The following is a 23,047-nucleotide window of genomic DNA, read 5'->3' on the forward strand; positions in this document are numbered from 1 at the left end:
ACAGTCCAACACTCCAGCATGATCCTACGCAGACGCTACAGCTGGAAGTCTATTACATTCTCTGAGTACACAGGCAGATTTATGTCTGTTTTTGTAAGAAGTGTAAAGATTACTTAATATTACTAATTTAATTTATTTTTGGTTTATAAGTTTTGAGTTTGAAGGTCACAGTTAGCATCATGATTTGTAACCCTGGACCACAAAAACGAGTCATAAGGGCCAATTTCATTGAAATTCAATTGATGTCTGGTTTGTTAGGATAGAACAATATTTGGCCGAGATACAACTATTTGAAAATCTGGAATCTGAGGGTGCAAAAAAATCTAAATATTGAGAAAATCGCCTTTAAAGTTGTCTGAATGAAGTTCTTAGCAATGCATATTACTAATCAAAAATTAAGTTTTGATATATTTACGGTAGGAAATTTACAAAATATCTTCATGGAACATGATCTTTACTTAATATCCTAATGATTTTTGGCATAAAAGAAAAATCGATAATTTTGACCCATACAATGTGTTTTTGGCTATTGCTACAAATATACCCCAGCGACTTAACACTGCTTTTGTGGTCAAGGGTCACATTTTGTTATTGCAAAGTCATTTTCAGATCCCGTTATCGCTTCTGTCTATATGATTTTTATCTCTTTATTTATTTTGAATAAAATGTCAAAAGATATTTACTTAAAATCATGTAATATAATCTACTAATGCAAATGAGTCTCTTATAAAACTATACAGATGCATATAATATCCTTTTTTTTCCTAGCTCCAGAAAGCTCAGCAGGTAAACGAGAGACCAAAGGACGCAAAACTGTGGCCATACTTCCAGGATGGCTTAAGGCGGATAGATTATGTCCTCACCTATCATGTCCAGAAACCCCAGAGCACCCACAAACAGTCATCCAAGTCCTGCTTGTGCTGCGGATTCAAACGTGAACAGAAAAACCCACCTACTCATGAGGACCCCGAACTCGCAGCCCAGGAGCAGAGGCTGGATTACCATGAGGACGACCAGCGCCTCCGCAGGGAGGAGTTTGAGGAGAACCTGCGAGAAATGGGCCTTGAGATGGAGAAAGAGGAAGGGGTGAGTCCCACTGTGTTTTCATTTACAGTGGGGTTCATTAAAATCTGGGATTCATAATCTAATTTGACACAAAATAAATAAGTCATTTTTCAGTATTTAAATGTAATTTTTACAATGCCTACAGGCAGTTATTTAGGGCATCCAAGACCAAGTCCTACTTATTTGAATGAGGAAATCCTAAATTTTCAAAAGCTGCTTGACACACTCACATTTGAATGACATAATCTGACATTAAACCTGACATTAACAATCCTATAAATCTTGTTTCTACTGCTTAAATAGAGTTTTTAAAAGCTTTTATTTCAGGCTGGACTAGCCAATGCATATGTGCTGTCCTATAATGCGCATGTCCTAAACGCACATCCTATGGTTCTTTTATTTAAAAGGTGGGTATTATTCCGCCATATTGCATGTTGCATTTTTTTCCATTCATAAATAATGAGTACACCATCTTTGTATATCTAAAAGTTAAAACCAAGAACCATAACTATAAAGATAACTAACGAAAACTGTAATGATAACTATAACAAAAACTATATTCCTGTACACACCAACCCCTGCAGTTCTGTCATCTGCTGCTTTAAATGCTTGAGCTCTTTAAAGCCATACAAATTCTGATTGGGGCTATTCTTTTAAATTTGAACCCTTTTTTTTTTTTGGTGTGACCAGTCAAGTCTGTGAATGAATTGGACAACTGGAAATAGACTTATTTTTATGTTTTTGAACCATGGGGTATATTTTCAAAAACTAGGGGACATTAGCCGATTTCACACATTAAACCTGGTAAATTACCATTAAAATTGCTGAATTTTCTTTACTGGTGAATAAGACAACATTTCATTTACATTTATGCATTTCGCATAAACGACTTAAAAGATTTTACTTCTCAGCTAGCTTCCAATCTAGCTGTGAAATAATTCTCCCAGTGTAGACTATGTGCATTGCTTGCTCTGTGATGAATTGTTTATGTTCCTCTATTGTAAGTCACTTTGGATAAAAGTGCCAGCTAAATGCATAAATGTAGTAGTCATTTTTATAACTTCTAATCCTGGTATTTCTCAAAAGGCCCTGTTCATACATGAACTCTAACAGTAATTCACCAGTAATTTACCAGAAAATATTATGTGTGAAAGAGCCTACTGTGATTTGCCTTTTTGTAAGTTTCTGTCACCAAGGCTATAAATTCAGCTGGAGTTCTGCCACTGCGAATGATACCATCCACCCACTGAGAGACGCAACCATGCACATCAACTCTAGCAATGCAACTAACGACTGATAAATTGGCTTGTTAGCCAAGCATTGGACCAAACTTCATGTAGACTTTTAACAGTCTGGATGCGTGAGACTATCGTCCTCATGAAAATTTAATTCAAAGACCAGACCGCTGAAATGGCAATATGTTTGAGGCTGATACATTACTTTGATCCTAAATTCCTTTGTGTATTATGACCATTATTTGTCTTAACCTCTCTAGCTTTTTAAATGAATTCAGGTTTAAGTGATTCAGTTATACAGCAGCAAAATCATTCCCTGTTGTTGACCCAGTTTTGAAACACTTCAGTGGTGTGGAGGACTACACTAATAATGTTATTTGTCAGCAGGTATCTTCTCAGTGATGTTTCCCAGTGATAATATTTTTCTCATTTTTTATTTTATTTGACAAGCCGTGGAAACACTAAGTCGGCTTGTAGAAATGGTAAAGCAGTTTATTACATATTATTGACATTAAAGAGTTGTCACGCTTAGGATACATGAAATTATTTCTCTAAATTGTTCCCCAGTCCCGCCAACACCTATAATTGCTAATTGTAAGAATGAATTCATTTGATTGTTGGCAATCATAAAACAAGTTCATACTTACTTAACTGTGTAATGCTGCTAATTTGCAGTTTTATTATGATTAGTGGCTTGTCTTTCAAGCTTCACTTCTATAAACCCATGTCATATGCTTTGATGTTCGCAGATTACAGGGATTTCACTTTCTCCACTACGCTGGATGTTCTCATAGACAGCTCAGCCAGAATTAGGTGAAGAGGTCTTAGTGGACTAATCATCAACAAAGTGAAGTGTTTATCGTGCAGAGGATAATAAACTGAAGTATTACTCGAAAGGACTAAGATTAGGAGCTCTCCTAAAGTACGGAGAATTGCTTCCTGAATATAAATAATTTGGGTTCACTTTAGTGCTGGGTGGTATAACCAAAAAATTTATATCACGGTATTTTTCGAAATTATACCGGTTTCACGGTACATGACGGTATTTTTTTTTTTCATGCATGACCGGGTGTTAACCATATTTTCTACTGATTGAGAGAGGAAATACTGCAGTATATTGACTTAGAATGCCCTATTTTACTGTCATGAAGAGTGAAAATTGTCAAAAAATACCACACTACATAGTGACTAAACACGACCCATTTTAATACATGTTAACCAGGAGTCACTCTCATTTATAATCGCACTCATCTACACTAAAGAGCGGCTATGCGTTTGTTTTGGTTATATTACTTTTTTGTCTCATGCAGCGCACTGCCTGCGTCTGAGTAACAAACTAAAAAAAACAACAAACAAAAATGTGCATGTGATATTAATGCGCTGCTTCTCTGCTGCTCACTGCACAGAACAGACGCGGAGAGAGGCGACACTTCTCCTGGAAAGTCAGACCTCGACTTCGCGGGACAGCACTGGCGAAATCTTCCAACTGAACCATAGCTAAGGTTTATCCAAAAAAGTCGCTAGGTTTGTCAGTATGAATAGTCTATGGAAAAAAGCCGCTAAAAGGGTTGCTAAAGTCGCGCTCGTGTGTGTGAGACGCAGGAGCTGATGGCAGGGGGCGGTGGATATTTGTGGATATTGGGGATGAGTTCTTCTGTGTCATCACGTTCTATTAGTTCTACAGCTTCAGTTTCGGTACTTTCACGCTTAGTAACACATACAGCTGTTCCCTCACCACAGTGCAACAGTGAAAAGGGACCCCTTTCAAACAGTGTCGTGTTCCGAACATTGTTTAAGCGACATACACCGGTATTGCAGTATTTTAAAAATTCATATCATAACAAAAATAAACACCGGTATTCGGTATGAACCGGTATACCGCGCAGCACTAGTTCACTTTAATATTCGGATTATTGTTTGTTATTTCATGTCACACAGGGTCTTATATCAAGACATTTTTAGCTACCTCTCTTTCCGAGTTGAATTATGTCACATGAATATTATTGCTGAACTTTAAAGAATCATATTATTTCACCTCAGACCCAATTTTGTGCCAGAAACAAAATTTTTTTCAGTATAAAAAGAATCACTGTGTTTTTTCCACATAACTCTTGAGTTTGGCAAGGCCAATGTGAATGAAAACATAATGAAATACTGATACTATAAGAAAAACTTGCTCTGTTTGAATCGTGTTGTCAAAAATGATGATGTCTCTCGCCTAAACTAAGATCAAACCATTGGGTTTAGAGAGGGAAAAATTAATAAAATAATGTTTTGAAATCTGTTTTATTCTAAGTTATTTTGTCTTATACACGGAAGAAACACTAGCAAGACACACAACTAAAACGGTACCATGTTAAGATGTTATTTTTTTATTTAATTGGGGTTGAATTAGACTTGTAAATACTTGTATATAATGTAGTCTAAGAGCAGAAATACCTGTTTATGTTGTTCTTCACTGAAAGCAGTGGCTGTGAGTGAACAGACTGGGTCAGACCTTGTGTGTGGGATGTGAGTTATAACAAGAGTGGGTCATTTGAAGCAAATCTTACATAACCCTCTTTTCAGCTTCAGAAAACCAAGAGAGAAGTCCTTCTCTTCACAGCTGAGAGGTTTTTTTTTCTTCATTTCTGTGAATTTCTCTCAAAAGGTCCTTTGTGAAGAAGAAAACCTAGTGTGTTAAACTCTTGAAAAGAGATCTTGTCCATTTCTTGGATAGTTTATGAATGGCTTGCATGTTTATCTTTCAGAATACTGTGTATGAGCAATGTTGATAGTGGTGCTTATCAATGATAAGCATCCCTATTAATATCGCTCATACTTAGAGTTGAACCCAAGGTTTTTATATTAATTGCATAATTCTCACACCATTTGATGAAAATGTGTGAATGATATCTACTGTAAAATTGTGAATCTTTTTGAAAAGTGGTGTGCTATTAACATAACTTTTATGTTCGACAGAAGAAGGAAAATCATTCAGGTTAAAAATATATATATTTTTTGCCTTGCAAGGCTTTGTTTTTAAAATAAGGAAATTAGTTTGGCTGTACTTGCAAAATAGTAAAACGAACATGACAAAGAATCGTGATTTTCCAGAAACAAATCATGATATGATATTTTTGGCCATATCGCCAAACCCTACGTACAATAAAAACAGCCAAAACATTCCATAGATTTAGATGGACTTGGGATCGACCGACCAATATGTAGGTGCCAGTATACCATAGAGACTTGGGGGTGGGCTTTTTAACTTGGGCCAGTAAGCAACCACTCAAGTTTTGCCAGTGCAAACACCACTCACGTTTTCTTCAAAGAGCAAAAAGCCTGTGATATGTGCTCTAACATGTTCTGCAATATCACCCTCCTTCCCTCAAGGTGATTTTAATGCTGAGAACACCACAGCGTGCTGTTCGTATGCTGAGGCCATGTTTCTTTATCTTTGTTTTTCAGACAAAACTACCAGGTGTGGGATTCTTGAAGATTCATGCGCCTTGGGACGTTCTTTGTCGAGAAGCTGAGTTTATGAAGCTCAAAATGCCAACAATAAAGGTATATTGTCTTGAGTCTTATCAAGCGATAAAGAGAATCTGTGTGCTCTACACAAACATGATGTGCTCTGCTGTGCTATCATGTCATTTTCAGAAATATGAAGTCAGTCACGGAAGCAGCATTGCAGAGAAGGTCAACCTGTTTATCCAGAAAGTCACTGCACCCTTGCAACCTAACGTTGGGGAAAACCAGACGGAAAATGAGAAACCCCTCTCCTACCCATTCTCACGAGAAAAGCAGCATCTGTAAGTCTATAGTCATTCATTGCCACACTAAGCTCATGTTTAAGATGATTGCTGACCTCCTAGGCATTTTCATTCATTGACTACAGTGAATGAAAATGATCACACATGATTTTGCCAAATGCTAGTTTTAATGTAGAAAACAATATGCGATTGTTATAATTGTTCAAGTTAAAGTAGTGAAGTATGATGGATGGTCACTAATAATCCTCTGAAAGGCAGTGTACTGTAAATGCGCCTTTGGTTTTTACTGCCCCATGGAATGTTATTGCCTGTAAAATTGAATAGGGAGGCATAAAACAGTCAATGAAATGACACGCAGTTTCTTTTCACAGCTTTGATTTATCAGACAGAAATTCCTTCTTCGACAGCAAAACCAGGAGCTCAATAGTAAGTACCAGTCCTCTTAGAAAACTGTTTTGCCTACCTAGTCAGGGACGATTTAAGACCCAATGTCATTTATCCCCTGATTTGATTACCAAAGGGCCCGTGTGGCTCCACACCAAAATGTCAGTGACGTCAAACTTGTTCTTTTCGTGGACAATAATCTCAGTCACTTGATCTGTCAGCTGCCTCTTACAATGCTGTCCAACCTCAAATTGATTTTCTCAGCAGGGTTTATTTATTCTTGCTATTTTAGGTCTCTTAAAGGTATCCTGTGATATTTAGAATGTCCGTTGTCTACTGTTTAATGTTACATCTTGAGTCTAATTATTATCAATCAGGAGTTATATTTATAATCATCTTTATAATCATCAACAGGTGTATGCGATTTTAAAACGAACAAAATGCACAAGGGCCAAGTATATCGTGGGTAAGTCTCATCTTCTTATTTTTGCTTGACAAGCTAGTGCAAATCAACCTGAATCCCATCCAATAGTGTTGCTGAATTGAAATGTTATCAAAAATCAATGGTGACACTTTATTTTAAAAAGTGTCTGTTACATGTACTTACTGAAGTGATAACAATAAATGTGGCATAATTATAAGTAGCTAACAGTAAACCAAACACTAATTCTAATCTTATATTAAGTACCTTGTTAATTAATATAACTCATTACTTAATTGTAATTGACACTGTAACAAGGACACCTTAAAATAAAGTGTAACCAAATCATGCCATAACTAAGGTATAGCTGCTTTGCAGTTGAAGCACCTAGTCTACAGTTAGTTGTGTAACGTGTGAACCATAACGTCACCAATGCAGCTTTAAATGTGTACAAATAATGAGCAAACATCTCACACATAACCCTTCCAATAATATCCATGGACAGTGATTAGTTGAATAGATTAGTGATTCATGAGTATATTTGAGGTCTTTTCACACTCACGTATTGGGACCCAATAGTAGCAAGATTTTGGACGAAAATTGGTCCATAAAAGTTCGTGTCACACTTTTAATTTAGTAGCAGGGTTAGCACCGCTTTTACCCAGGGCATGGATTGTGCACTGATAGAATGTTATGCCTAGATACTTAGCAGCTGACAGCCAATCGTGTGCATATCCACATGGTTTAGACAGTCATGAAAACACTGCTCATTGTATGAACAGTCATTGGTGATTGAAATAGTGACATAAACCTGAATAGGAGTAAAGAAGAGACTGCATTATTCTTACCTTTACAGTCCACTGAAAAGGCCATTCAGGAAAAACTTGATAGTATGGAACGTAGAGTATAATACGAGGAGCCATTTAATGCTGTGTTTGTCCAATCAATGGCACTGACACCACAAAAAAGAATGCACAGTGTGAATGGTCATCTTATGAATACCCAGTATTAATTGTTAATTGAGCGATGTGAAACAAGAATCAAGATAGCCCAGGATTCCATTTACACCAGGGTTTTTAAATGACCCAGGGTTAACTATTTCAAATGTGAAAAGCCTTTTTGTGTTTAACAGCACAACAATAAGCAATCGACTGACTGATTTCTTGTTTACAGGAATCAACAGTCTGCTGGGCAGTGGTGTCTACACAGAGGCCTACCCATTGCATGATGTGAGTGACGCCATATTTTGTTCTTCTTCCAGTTTTCTCCAACTGATTGTTAATAATTGATCATTTCATATTTTTACATACAGGGTGATAATGATGGTGTACATGCTGAAACCAATGACAGAAAGGTAAAAGACATTACGATACTCATACTAATATACTAATAATATTTCAATATTTACAATACAACACCTCAGGTTTTGCTTGTATAGAAAAAAAAAAGCTGTCACCATAATACTTATGAGTTCTAATACCTCACTGTTTCCTCACTATGTTAGCAACTGTCCTCCACATTAACTGAGTGACCAAATAATCTTTGAAGTGACCCCCGTCAGTAGTGTTTAAGGACTACATATGTGACCCTGGACCACAAATCCAGTCTTAAGTCGCTAGGGTATATTTGTAGCAATGGCCAACAATACATTGTATGGGTCAAAATGATAGATTTTTATTTTATGCCAAAAATCATTGGGATATTAAGTAAAGATCATGTTCCATGAAGATATTTTGTAAATTTTCTACTGTAAATATATTAAAACTTAATTTTTTATTAGTAATATGCATGGCTGAGAACTTCATTTGGACAACTTTAAAGGCAATTTTTCCAGTATTTAGATTTTATTTGCACCCTCAGATTTTCAAATAGTTGTATCTCGGCCAAATATGTTCCTATCCTAACAAACCATACATCAATGGAACGTTTCTTTATTCAGCTTTCAGATGATGTGTAAATCTCAATTTCAAAAAATTGACCCTTATGTGGTTTTGTGGTCCAGGGTCACATATTTGGTTTGTGCTGTATACACTGTTCTGAAAAAAAAAAAACTGATTTGAATCATGCAAAAAATGGATTTGGGACACATTTATATTTTTTATGTTTGTTTTATATTACAATTAAGAAAAAAAAAAAGAAAACTATAGTAATATGAATAAAACATTTTAATTAATTTTAGTGTTATAGTCAATTTTATAATATATCTTTCTTACTTACTGTAACTGATTTCTCAGTTACTAATATTAATTATAAATATATGATACTGTGCATTATTTTGTATCTAGTGGTATTGATACAATTAAATATTACCAGGAATAAAATGTATGTAGAGGAAGCAGGACACTTTCCTTAAAACACAAATTAAGATATTTCTGAACGTGTTTTAACAGGTTAATCAAAAATATTTTTCTTTAGATGAACATTATGGTGACTGCAATTTTTGAAGTGTCGGGCAGCACACAGAAACTGCTGCCTTTGTACCTAGGGTGATAGGAGATAATGAAGGCATAATTCAGAGATTTGCAAGGCCAGAAAAGTGCCTGCAATAAGGTTTCCAGCATTCAGATGAGATCAATCAATCGGATATATAAAGTGATAAATTCTTCCATTCCAATCTCTAATCTCTGTGTTCTTCACTTTACCATCTGTAGAGAAAAGAGTTGTTATCATTGAATCCTCTCTACATCTGCTCTCTTAGACTGTTTTGCATTTTAATCAATACATTTAAATTCGTCTGAATATTTCTTGAACCCCGTTTTACCTGTTTGAACACTTTTATGGCATACTGTAAGAATCTGGTAATTTAATCTCATGTTGACCACTTAAGATATAATTAAACCCTATAAATGGGCTGCAAAATCCTAGTTTGTGTAGAGGAGACCTGGTGAGACTCTGGACTTGCCTGCAGCAAGCTCAGAATAATTGTCAGGTCACCAAGGCAACAGGATCATTTCCCACTTCAGCCATCTGTGAGCAGCGGTTATTTTCAAGAACTAAAAAAAAAAAGAGTAAATGTTTCATTTTTTTCACAGCAAACCTCAAGGGACCTTGGAGAGAGTGGGTGTTTTGGTTCGTTTAGTGTGTTAATTTGCGTGCAAATACAGTAGATGCATCACAGGTTCATAAATATATTAAGCAGCACAACTTGTTTCAAACTTTGATAATAAATCCGTATATTAGACTGATTTCTGAAGGATCATGTGACACTAAAGATTGGAGTAAAGGCTGATGAAAATTCTGCATTGCATCACAGAAATAAATTATATTTTAAAGGGGCCATCGAATGCAAAATTCACTTTTGTTGTTGTTTGAACATAAATGCGTGTTTGAAGTGGGTGTGTACACATCCCCCCTATAATGATAAAAATCCACCCAGTGTTTTCTTTTTAAATCCCTATTTTAAAATCCCCTTTCTCAAATCAGGCTGTTCTGAGATTCCTGTCAGAATGACATAGTTTTGCACAGGCCCCTCCCACGATAGTTGATTGACAAGTCCGTCTTACCTTAGACCCGCCCTGAGTGAGCTGTCATCAGTCCGCCATTGTGTCGACTCCGGTGCAGGGGAAGACAAGAATGTCTCTGATTAAGCGATTGAGGTGTTTTGTTGCTGGATGTAACAATGAATATAGCAGTTGTCATTTTTTGCTGACATCTGAGCCGCTGAAGACAGAGGATTAATGTTACTTTCGTTTTTGAACGGAATTCGCAGGTCCCCGATCTGCCTAAATGCGTTTTAAGTTTGCGCGAATCATTCGTGATCTAGCTTCATCTACAGAAGAAGTGAGTATAGGTTTATAAGGGTTTTTTATGAATCTTTGCAAATCGCCTTTCCTAATAATGTGCTAGTTAGCAAGTTTAACGGCTGAAGTTTAAAATCTGCTCGTCACCCCACGGAAGAGAGGGGCGGGGTCAGCAGAGCTCATTAGCATTTAAAGCAACATGGACTAGAACGGCGTGCTGAAAACAGAGCTGATTTTGACAGGGTAAAAAGGGTGTTTTTTACACTACCATTGAGACATTTTAACCAAAGTATGTTATAGACTTTTCATTAAGACCCTGAAGAATCATATCAACTTGTGGAAAATGGGCATCCGATGACCCCCTTAAAGGATATTAAAATAAAATAAAAATATTTTAAATTGTAATAATATTTCTCAATTTTTTGATCAAATAAATGCAGCCTTGATGAGCATAAGAATCTTATGCTGAGTGGTCACTGCTTGTTTACTTGGTGATCAATCCATCCATTTCCACTAGTTTGACCCATTCAAGGCGATTTGTGGATATGTTGAAAATATAATCCTAATGTGAATGCAACAAGCTCAAGGGAAACAAAACAGACCCTGTCTGCTTCTCAGATTTATCTGTTGGTTCCACTGTTGAATGTTGTTATTAGAGGGTTGTGCATTATTTGATGTCATATTTCATAATGTTTTGGCCTTCCCTCCCTTGCTTTCTCAGACAAAACACTTCTTTTCTTTGACTTAAGTGTGTTCTGGAGACTGGAGATCTCTGTGCAGCTGTGTTGTAAATCTGCCTTCACTTACTCATATAACTGTAGTACATTACATCCCCAGGAGCACCGGACCGAAGTCATTACATTCGAAATTACTAACATGATGGTAGAGAGAGCCTTCATTTGTCCTTTTCATCATTGTTCACTGGAATAATCAGTTATTTTGCCATTTCAATTAAACCCCTAAGTGCACGCACTGTGTATTTCAGCCATGCTGTATGAATGGAAGTTGAATCGTTGTTCCAGGATGTATGTAATTTTAGTTCTGTCTTTGCAGATCTTGTATGAACAGTGGGCGAGTTACAGCATATTCTACAAGTACCAACCCATCGGACTAGTCAGGTATCATCCTCACAATAAATGCACTGCCAGAGGCCGAGACAGATGTTTGCCCTGGAGTTATGATCTATAAAGAAGGGATATTTTAGGAATACCTTACTGACACGCATTATTCAGGAGTCAGATTGCCAAAAGCCCTATTCAGACAGGATTTGTTTAAAGGACACAGTGTAGCTGTGGATGTCTGTAATGTTTATCATCAGGTTATTTAGGATGAGCAATGTCTGGCAAATAAGTGAATATCTGATGTCAAATAAGTCTGTTTACTGCAGGGTCATAGTTAACTAAATCAAGCAATTAAAAAAAAAATCGTTATTTTAAATAATATTAATTGAAATAAAATAAAGAATATACGTATATAAAATATATTATTTGTGCTAGATTTCTAAGGCAACATTTCTGAGTTTTGTTTATCTACTTAAAGTACTAAAATAACTAAAACTAAAGTAAATAAACTCAAACTAATTTTGGAAAAGAAATAATAAGAGTAAGCTGTAATTAAAATATGTTCTTTATACTTATTTCATTACATAACATGACATTTTTAGAATGAATAGAATTTAATCTTTTGTTGACGTAACCTTTCATTGCACATTGAAAAGACTGAAAATCAATTTACACTCTATTTTTTTCTGATGTTTACTACATAGTAATTGACACTTCTTTTGCTTGACTTCATTGTCTTTATTGCTCTACTTGAAACTGCTTTATCTCTCTCAGGAAGTATTTTGGTGAGAAAGTGGGCCTGTACTTTGCCTGGCTGGGAGTGTATACTCAGATGCTAATCCCAGCAGCAATCGTGGGAGTCATTGTGTTCCTGTACGGGTGTGCCACTGTGGACGACAACATCCCCAGGTCACCTTATGAAATTTATTTGATTGGTTTGTTTGCATTGTTTTTGTACAAAGAAACAAGTTTCAGCAGTGTCTCCCAACAGCAGTACATACTCTTTTGCAATGGCTTTAAGTAATCACTGTTGCCCTTTGCAAGAATAATGGATGGATGTTGAAGCGTGTGGTAATTAGGGAGTTCAGAGTGGGTTTGAAATGGTGCGACTGTAATGGACTGTAATGTAATGTATAATGAGAGTGACTCAGTGTTCGCTGGCCATCTCGCAGCGACATTCATTAATTCCACAAATGCCACAGCTGAAAACAAGCTGTTCCAAAACTTACCTAGGAAAAAATTGAAGCATTATATGGACACCACTGATATGAAGTACTGTATGTTTCAAATAGTAGCCAGCAGAATTATGCTGCTTTTACACTGCAAGTTACACCGCAAGCTTTAATGTTTGCAGAATACCAGTGAATTGCTGTAAACGTCTATCCACAGAAATGGAAATTGTGCACAAAAAAAAATTCACATTAAATTTACTGCATGTACAGAGATTAAGTTTGTGAGAAGCAGCATTTACTGTTAACTGAGATGCTTTGATGATATTAAAATAAAAACTGTAATCTGTAACACAATGCCGCTTTTTACTCTGAAACAGGCAGTGCAACAGACTATTTAGTTATCTAATTAAATTGCAGCCTTTAATTTGATAATAACAGCCATTTATTTATTTTAATCTTACATTTGATTTAATTTTTAGCTTTTAATTGAACTCCATGCAATTCCCTCACAAACCCCCAGGGGTTATAATTAAATAACACTGTGAAACTGTAATCAAATACAACGTTGAGTTGCCAAAATATTATTTAAATTTTTAAATTATTGATTTTAGTTTTTAGTGTTTCATTTGTAATTTATTTTGACATTTTCTTATAATTTCTTATAATTATCGGAAGTAGTTAGCATAGCAACATGCTAAAGCATGAGTGCCCAGTTTCTTATGCATTTCATGTGAAGATCACTATTTGCGCAGTGCATACAGTTGCTGCTTTTGTAGAACACTTCATATTAGCCATCACATCTATTTAGACATCAAAGCAACTCACTATGTTTTGGAACAAGAATACAGAAGCTGAACACAGAATAAATGTGTTTTCCTTCAGAAATAATAAAAGCTAACGAGATAAAAGCTAAAAAAAATATGAGGGGAAAAAATACACTGCAGCCTTAATTAATAGCTTTACAGAGAAACATTATGGTGTCTAGGGAAACTTGGAGACGTGATGCATTTCTGAAATCAGGTTTTCTTCTTTGTGTACTCAGTATGGAGGTCTGCGATGAGAGAAACAATATCACCATGTGCCCAATGTGTGACCGAGCCTGCAGCTACTGGAAACTGGTCACGGCTTGCGGCACGGCTAGGGCCAGCCACCTGTTCGACAATGCGGCCACCGTCTTCTTCGCCATCTTTATGGCACTATGGGGTCAGCAGCTCTGTTCTCCTTTCATGTTCACCCGCACGCTTTGTTGCTGCTGTAAACCAACTGTTGTGTCTCTACATATTGAGGACAGACTTGCTATGACAAATACTGAAGAGATTTGTGCCCTGGTTTTACACTTCTCTTTAATTCCCCCTGTAATCATCCCCGCTCAAATGCTGAGCTTCTTAAAAAGCTGATTATTTTGGCCCTAAATTTGCTTTTCCTGTTTTAATCCCCTACAGTTACAGGCTTTGAAATGAAAAATGACACTCTATGACAAGGCTACTTGCTAACTTGAATCCTCTTTAAAAGATTTAAAGTGAGCCATTTTTAAGTGAACCAGAAAGTGAATCGAGTGGAAAGAGAATCCAGTTCTTTTTGCATTTATACTGCTGAGCTTGAAAGTGGGTTCAGATCTCTTTTTGTTTCACTTTTGTTGTGATCGGTTCTCAATCCACTTTCCATTTACACTGACGTAAAGTTAACTGTATTCAGAGCACTTCCTCAGATAGTTTGGTTTAGTTCTCTTTAAAGGGGTCTGAGGTTGTTGTGAACATTTACATATAAGCTAAAATTGTAAACCGGACTCAAATGGTTCAAATTAACCAAGTGTGAAAACACCATTAGAATAGATTCCCGAAAAAAGGTGTTACAGCCCAATGTTATAGGAGAACCTTCCATGGTTCCTAAGAAAAACACCTATGTATTAGTGATATCCAAAGTTACAAGGTATGGAAATTAATGAAAGAATATCGAAAAATAATTATTTTAGCATTCAGACTCAGATCTCTTTCTGGTTCACTTTGGTTGTGATCGGTTCTCAATCTACCTTCCGTTCATACTGGCCTAAAGTGAACTGCATTGAGAGCACTTCCTTAGATGGTTTCAAGTTCTCTTTTAAAGGGATCTGAGGTTGTTGTGAGTGTACACACATAAGCTGAATTTATGAACCAGACTCAAACACAAAACAAACTGTGTGAAAACACCTTTAAAATACAAGTTCCCAAAAAGTTTTACAGCCTGATGCTATTGGAGAACCTTCCATGGTTCTTTAGAAAACATTTATGTGTTAGTGATTTATGTGTTAGCTGACCTAATGTAAAGTGTATTCAGAACACTTCCTCAGATGATTTCAGTTTAGTTCTCTTTAAAAGGGTTCACACATAAGCTAAAATTGTGAATTGGATTTAAACGCTTAAAACAAAATGCATTCAAATATAGGTTCTTAAAAAATTTTTTTACAGCCTGATGGTTCTTCCATGGTTCTTCAGAGAAAACATTGACGTGTTAGTGATTTCCAAAGTTACCAACCCTAGAAATGAATGAAATAAGAAGGAAAAATATTCTTGATAAGAAGAGGGCATTCTTGGGTTTATTTATTTTTTTAAAAAAGCCCCTGAGAAAGTACAGGCTTCATTTGTAGCTATAATAACTGAGAAATCGCCCTGATCAGAGCTGAGCCGATCAATAAGTATAAATGTGGGTTTGTTAGTGAAGGTTACTGCTCTGTGTCACACAGCCACCATGTTTATGGAGCACTGGAAGAGAAGGCAAATGAGGCTCAATTACATCTGGGACCTAACCAGCTTTGAAGACGCCGAGGTTAGTCACACACACCCATGTTGACCAAGAAAAGTGTCAATATAAGACATTTGACGTACGTGTTGATAAGATAATTATGTGGGTTTGTATATGTCTTGTAGGCGCGCTTCAGTTGTGTAGACTTGTGTTATCCTGAGGCTTGGGTGTAAAGAATTAAACATGTCCTTTTTTATTGATTCAGTGCCATGAAATCAAACTTGTTTTTTCACTGTTTGTTTTTTTTGTCCTGTTTTGTATAGGGAAAACAAAAGGTTTGGAATCGGTTCATTCGCAGTATTAACTAAATGTATTTCCTTCCTAGCCTAACAGTTGCATTTTAGTACTAACATATTCTTCATATTATCTTAAAAGTCGTCTTCAAGCATCGTCGTCACATTCTTGCTTGTGTAAAGTATTCCACCAGCACTTATCTATCTATCGGTCTGTTGCTGTGGAGGTCTGGGAGATTCCTGTTCTCTCTTCCTCCGGCCTTACAGGTCAAAAGCTGCTCACTTTCCTTTCGGCAGTCACAGTCTTTCCAGGCTTGCCACTGTTTATGTGGGTAAAATAAGCAAGAGGAACGACTAAAACCTAAAGCTGCTGAATGTGGAAAGGAATATGTATTTGTGGTGCTGAGAGCTTTTGGTTTTAAGGATTATACTTTCACTGATTGTCACTGTGTTGCTATTACCAGAATTTCTGTTCTGTTCACTGATCATACACATGGCTGCTCTTGGCTCCATAACCGGTTATCTCTTTCCGCTGTTTTTCACTTTTAAACTGGTTTAAGTCCTGTATATGTTGGGAATTGTTTTCTCTGTTTTTCCCAGAGTCACCCGAGAGCAGAGTATGAGTTCCATGTCATGAAGAAGTCCTTGAAGAAAGAGCAATCCCCAAAGGTAGGTCTTTATGAATCTAAGCTTCAGATGAAAAAAAAAACTCTCAAACTCACCATTCGCTGACCATCTGCTGCAATCTCTATTGCAAACAGAATTGCCAATTGGATTTACACAATGTCTAAAAGTCAGGGTGGTTAACATCTCCAAATAATAATAATAATAATACATGTTTACAACATAGCTAGCGCAATTATGTATTAAAAACATTTAAATTTGAAGACATTTTAACCCTACATTGTTATGACAGATTTAAAGTAATATATTTCAGTGTGGTTCGATTTTGTAGTTAAATTATATGGTATTGTATTATACTTTAATTTGACTTAAATCATTTTAATTATACTTTACATTTAATTCATTACATTTTAAAATTATTATGAATTTTCATCAACCATTACTCCAGTCTTCACTGTGTCCTTCATAAATCGATTATTATTTACTTTTGAAAAAAGGTTCTTATGTTGAAAACCTTTATTCTTTTTATCAGTGTTGAAAAGTTTTTTTGCTGCTTAATATTTTTATAGAAACTTTTTAAATAATAGTGGATCATGGTTTCTACAAAAATATTAAGCAGCAAAAACTGTTTTCAACATTGATAATATCATGAAATGTTTCTCGAGCACCAAATCAGCATATTAGAATGATTTCTGAAGGATCATGTGACACTGAAGACTGGAGTTGTGACTGCTGAAAATCAGCTGTGCCATCACAGGAATAAATTATATTTTAAAATATACTGAAAATCTAAATTTTTCAATATATGTTTCACAATATTACTGTTTGTACTGTCTTTTCCATCAAATAAATGCAGCCTTGGTGAGCATATGAGACTTCATTCAAAAGCATTAAAAAGAAAGAAAATGTAATTTTTTTTCGAAAATTTTGACTGCCAGTACTGCCACATGAAATAGCAAACTGTTGTTTGTCATTTTACATGTTGATTAATAGGCCCCGTCTTGTCCAAGTGGGTTGTTCTTGGCTAGAATAATCTACAATGTGGACCAGACCATATGCTAATGAATCATTTTGGCTTAATTTGTAGTGTCTGGCACAACACAGGCAATGCTGATTCTAGCTGTATTTTTGTCTGTTGGCTTATGCATGCCATCCTTGCTGTCATAAGGATGTCTGGATTATTGGGTATTACGTATTATGCTCAGTAGATGTTGACCCAGTTGCAGTATACTGAATGTTATGTGACAGCACAGCTGTGAGGCATATCTAGGGGCTTGGTTTTGCTCTACTTGGCTTGACCCTCTCTGTCCCTTTGGAGGCCAAAGCATGCTGGAGGCCTGCGTCTACACATCTGATTTTTGACCAAGTTCCTGTTGCAAGATGTAAGTGTTAGGGTGTGTCTGGATTATATGTTCTGATCTCACATTTGACAATTCATATCTTTTTCTAGGCAGGAAATGTGAAGCTGACATGTAGAGACAGAATGCCAGCATACATGACTATTATCGTCATGATGATTTTTTTGGTAAGACCTGATTTATTTAAATTTTTTTTCATTGTGTGTTGTACGTAGGTTTTTTAATATGACAATAAATGAAAGGAATTTAATGCTCAGAACATTTTTTTGTAGTTAAATGTTCCTTATTTTCAACAACCAGGTAATTTATTTTATTTTGAAACCACATGAGCAGACAAATACTGCTCACTTTATTATCCCTCTATTAGGGCTGTGCAAAAAAATCGAATGCGATTTTCATGCGCATCTCGTCAGTAAAGCCGTTTCTGGTGATTAGTAGTAAATCTCCAGCACGTGCTTTCAGGTGGGGCGGCATTTACTACACTTCACTGACAAGCTACACAAAATCGTGTTCAAAATCGGCAGCCTGCGATTTTGTGTAGCTTGTGAGTGATCTACGGCTCTGTGTAGTAAATGCCGCATGAAAATGAAAATCGCATTCGTTTTTTTTGCCCAACCCTACCCTCTATTATCAGAAGTTTTCAGTTGCATAATAAAGTAGTCATGGTGACTTAGATCTGGCTTTCTATAATTGCATTGGTAACCAATACTGTTGTCTTTTGCATGATGCTGTATCCAGTCTCTGTTGCTAAATTATTTGATTACAAGTACATTTTCTTACTTTGTTCGTTTGTGTGCTCAATGCAGATCTTTGTGACCTTGGCCATTGTGTTTGGTGTGGTGCTATACAGGGTCTCCATTATGACTGCCCTGCACATGAGTTCCACTCCCACGTTCCGCACTAATATACGGGCCACCGTTAAAACCACTGCTGCTATCATCAATCTCATTATCATCATCATAATGGATGAGGTCTATGGAGCAATTGCACGTTGGCTCACTATTATGGGTACGTCTGGTTATTGACTGCAAGACATTTAGTTTGCCAGATTTGTTGCAAAACATGTTTACAGAGCTTGCTGTTGTTTTCAACCTATCAGAGGTGCCAAAAACTGACAAGAGTTTTGAGGAGAGGCTAATCTTCAAGACATTCATATTGAAGTTCGCAAATGCATTTACCCCTATTGTGTACCTGGCATTCTTCAGAGGCAGGTGAGAGTATTGGTACCAAGGAGTCACTCTGAAACTGAACGGTATGAGATACTTGGTTATTAACAAATCTACAATAGGATTTCCATTTGTTAGAGCGACAAGCTCTGTTCCCAAACCTAGTGAGCTGTCCTGCTGTCTAAGTGACTGATTTGGAACGAAGTACAGTATAGACAGCTGCTCCTTACAGATAGTGCTTCTCACATGGAAAACATGAAAGATATTGATGTTAACGTGTTGCTAAGCTAGTAGATTTTGGGTAAAATACTGGGAGTAGGTGTGGTGTGTTAGGGGTTACGTGGGTACACTTAATGTCACCACACTCTGGATCATTTGCACAGGTAGTGCATATAGGAAGGTTAGACCATTACAGTAGTCCTGTCTGGAGATGACAACAGCCTTGAAAAGGAATTCACCAACGTGCTTTATTCTCCAATTCATGTATCTGGATGATATGTCCCAGTGATTGTTGTGTATACTGAAAAGTGTAAGGGGCTAAATACTGAGCCCTGGGGTACCCCCATGGATAGTTGATGTGATTTAAATCTTGCTCACTTCTCAGATACCTTATAAATAGTAGAGTAAGATGATTTACACTTGCAGACGTATCCAGCAGAATGAAGACAACTAATCTAGAGGCAGGTTTTGCCAGCCGCATGGCTTCAGTGACAAGGTCTCTGATTAATTTCTGCTTTTGAGTTTCTGCTTTTGAAAATACTTATGCTACTAATTTCACCAGGAACCTTCGATTACTGCCATTTTCTCTCAGAAGTTTGGTCTCACGAAGAACATCAGATGTTCAGGGGTTAGTGGGCGTTTTGCGCAAACAGGCCTGGAGGAGAGAGGACAGATGCTGTCTAGACAAGATGTTCAAGTGGATTTAAATGCGTTATTTACATAAGAGAGGAGGAGCTTTTAGCTGGGTGAACAGAGGTGGGCGATCATAGAAACAAGTATGAGGGAGTGGAGGTTATGTTGAAAGAAAACCAGCGAAGAGTGTGCAGCAGGCAAGGTGGAAATCACAAATGTGCAATGGAGTAACAAGGACATTGTCTGTGGTACAGTTACTTGTGTAAATGAGGCCCGGTAGGTTTCCTGATTTGTAAGTTGGTAAATTGTTGAGGTCAAACAATGCTAGGAGAGCTTAGAAGGACACAGTATGAGGTTTATCCGGGGTGAATGTTTAATTAACCAAGAACCACAGCTGGGCTGCCATCTTCAGGGTAGGAAGATAATAGCACATTATGAAAAGTTCCCCAGCTGACATATAGGCTGATATATAACAAACAATACAATTTTGTCTTAGTAATTGCATGCAATTCAAAGGGATTATTGAGAGCCGATTATTTGTTTACTCCTGACTTGCAGTTTGATTTGAGGAGTAAGTTGCAAATAGCTGACAGACTTGTCATATTGCATGGTGAACAACAATCAACACATAAAGGAGAAAAAAAGGTAGAAATAAATGCCTTGCTGGAGTCCTTTTTCACTGGACGTGCACTTGCAAATTATTACACAAGTTCTTTTAAAAAAGGAGGGCTTCACATGTTAAGGATAGTTTGAGTGCATGAGTTAGCAGCAATTAAGTGAAAATAGTTAACGCCTTTTAGATTAACAATACAAAGAATATAACGTCAAAGGCTGGCAAAAATACTGCAGGACGGCTGCCGCCCTACAGCACCAGTGCAATTAATACATATCAACACGAACGACTACTGTAATTTCTAGCAACACATAATACTCTAAACAATAGAAACAATGTATTAGACATATACTTACTACTGCAGACTTCCATTGACAAATCACATTGATGCTCTCTTATGTTGCATTCACAGTGAGTCACTGCATTCTTGGTTTCTAGTTAGCATTCCTACTCTTCAGCGGTATCCAATTGTATGAGGCAGTGATTCCATCTTCACTCTCTTTGGTAGTCCCCACATCTTTTCACTAGTCATACTCCACTCAACTTTGTCACTTCACTAACAAATTGTCACCTGAAGTTGGCATTGCTCACTAAAAGTAAAGGATGGCTTGTGGCTTTGTCACTGTGTATGGCTGCCAGTGTGAACACACCTTTAGAATTTGGCCAAAATTAGGTCTCGTCATAGTATAAATTAGGTATCATTCTTGCTGGAATACACATGGAAAAAAAGATAATTGCGATTTTTATAATAGATTTTTTTTCTTGCAATTGTGAGTTTTCATTTCACAATTTTTACATCTCGCAATTCTGTTTTTTTTTTTGTTTCCACCATGTAATAAAAAAAATAATAAAGATAATTGCAACTTTTTATCTTACAATTCTGTCTTGTTTCTTGAATTTGCGAGTTTTTACCTTGCAATTCTGAATTTATATCTCTCAGTTCTAAGAAAGAAAAGTCCAAATTGCGATATATAAACTTAGAATTGCAAGAAAAAGTCAGAATTATAAGATAAAGAGTCGCTATTACCTTTTTATTTATTTATTTTAACCCGTGACAGAAACAAGCTTTCATAAACACCAGCTTAGACCATCATCATTGAATTTCTGTACCCCTCCATGCTGGTTCATACAAAATAGTGCTGGCTTGGATCCACATCTGTTCATTAGCCAAAGATGCTGGTCTACCTGATTGACCAAGGAAGTCCTGCAGAGTAGACTGTGAAGAAGCTGGGTGGAGACACTAAAACATTAGCATTAAAAGCACAACATACATGTGACGTACAGTATGCTTCTGACCAATATAATATCGCTCACTAGGTTGTGGAAAAGAGCTACCCCCACCCCACTTTGGCTGTAATGTCTAGTTTGTGAATTTTTTCACTTGCATTTGTGCAGCGGCTGGTAAACACAGCTATTGACCTTCTTCTATCCAATGCCTCCAGAATCATTGGACGTCCTGGCAAATATCTCTACGTTATGGGGTCTTACCGAATGGAAGAGGTACATATCTAGCATTCAGCTTCCTCCTTTTAAGTGTGTGTCATTGGTGGTTGGTGCTATATTCAAGAGTATAAGCCATAAAATTGATTTCACAAAGATAAATGACGAATCTCATTGACCAACTGGTGTACACGTGTATATGTATAAGCAAAATCTATTCTTAACCACACGATATTCTTGGAGTCTTGTACCCACATCATCATATGAAAAATAACTTGGCAGATTGTCCTAGTTACCTCACTCTTGATGACTAACACTTTCGGAGGTGTGTAGCCAGTCAACTCCATAGTAACTGAGTGAAATCTCTCTCTGTTTCACCCTGCAGTGCGCCCATGCCGGCTGTTTGATGGAATTGTGCATTCAGCTCTGCATCACCATGCTTGGCAAACAGCTCATCCAGAATAACCTGTTTGAGATAGGCGTTCCGTGAGTAGCAAACACATGTGTAGATGAAGGAAATCTGATAAATTCCCACTATCCATTATAGGTGTGGTGTACATTTCTAGATGATTGCTTTAGGGAATTATTGTACTTTGACGAGAGCATTGTATGAGCCTTTTTTTTTTCTTCATGAAAAGAGTTTGCTGACCTTTTTTGTGTCTTGCTTGCAAATACATATTATGTTTCTCTTGGACAAATGCAAATATACTGGATTGTAAGCACATCTCAGGCAAATGCCTCTGAAGGTAGTACATGGTAAAAGAAATGCATGAGCAGGTCCAAACAGAATCTCCAAAGTTTTTCCACATTTCCTGATTTTTGGGGGAAATGTGCAGAATCCAATGTGCAGAAGAGTCTGAGGTCACATGTCACAGTTTCCGGGTCCAAGTGCTCCTTCAGATCCCAAAACCAACTCATGGTGTGCTGTACTACCCAAAAATTTCTATAGCAAAATCTTAGCTGGCCAAACAATGATTTCATTTTTATATTAAAATATTGGTCACCGGGATGTCATGAGATAGATAGGCTACTGTATATTGTGCCTGTGACGTGAGGTTCAAATTATTTAATATATGTTAAAAGAATACATATACAACAATACAAAATATTCATCACATTCCAAAGTTTTTAAATCCGCTCACTGATGTGT

At 36.7% G+C, this 23,047-nt stretch overlaps 1 protein-coding gene across 1 annotated transcript in view; it reads left to right on the top strand.

Moving 5' to 3' along the window:
• Positions 1–768: 768 nt before the first annotated feature.
• The window catches only part of LOC107559429 (anoctamin-1-like), a gene marked incomplete at its 5' end in the record, with an annotated part of 34,742 nt that continues 12,463 nt past the window's right edge, over positions 769–23,047 (top strand). Inside the window, 18 exons of the mRNA XM_016243252.1 lie at positions 769–1,086; positions 5,751–5,849; positions 5,943–6,094; positions 6,427–6,481; positions 6,854–6,905; positions 8,034–8,089; positions 8,173–8,214; positions 11,654–11,718; positions 12,436–12,570; positions 13,876–14,036; positions 15,553–15,635; positions 15,875–15,886; positions 16,445–16,513; positions 17,919–17,993; positions 18,633–18,834; positions 18,926–19,037; positions 21,900–21,957; positions 22,283–22,383. Of these exons, the coding sequence (XP_016098738.1) occupies positions 769–1,086; positions 5,751–5,849; positions 5,943–6,094; positions 6,427–6,481; positions 6,854–6,905; positions 8,034–8,089; positions 8,173–8,214; positions 11,654–11,718; positions 12,436–12,570; positions 13,876–14,036; positions 15,553–15,635; positions 15,875–15,886; positions 16,445–16,513; positions 17,919–17,993; positions 18,633–18,834; positions 18,926–19,037; positions 21,900–21,957; positions 22,283–22,383 (1,847 nt within the window). The remainder of the gene's footprint in view (positions 1,087–5,750; positions 5,850–5,942; positions 6,095–6,426; positions 6,482–6,853; positions 6,906–8,033; positions 8,090–8,172; positions 8,215–11,653; positions 11,719–12,435; positions 12,571–13,875; positions 14,037–15,552; positions 15,636–15,874; positions 15,887–16,444; positions 16,514–17,918; positions 17,994–18,632; positions 18,835–18,925; positions 19,038–21,899; positions 21,958–22,282; positions 22,384–23,047) is intronic.

The sequence above is a fragment of the Sinocyclocheilus grahami genome, unplaced genomic scaffold (assembly GCF_001515645.1).
Source record: "Sinocyclocheilus grahami isolate Dianchi unplaced genomic scaffold, SAMN03320097.WGS_v1.1 scaffold685.1, whole genome shotgun sequence".
Classification (NCBI taxonomy): Eukaryota; Metazoa; Chordata; class Actinopteri; order Cypriniformes; family Cyprinidae; genus Sinocyclocheilus; species Sinocyclocheilus grahami.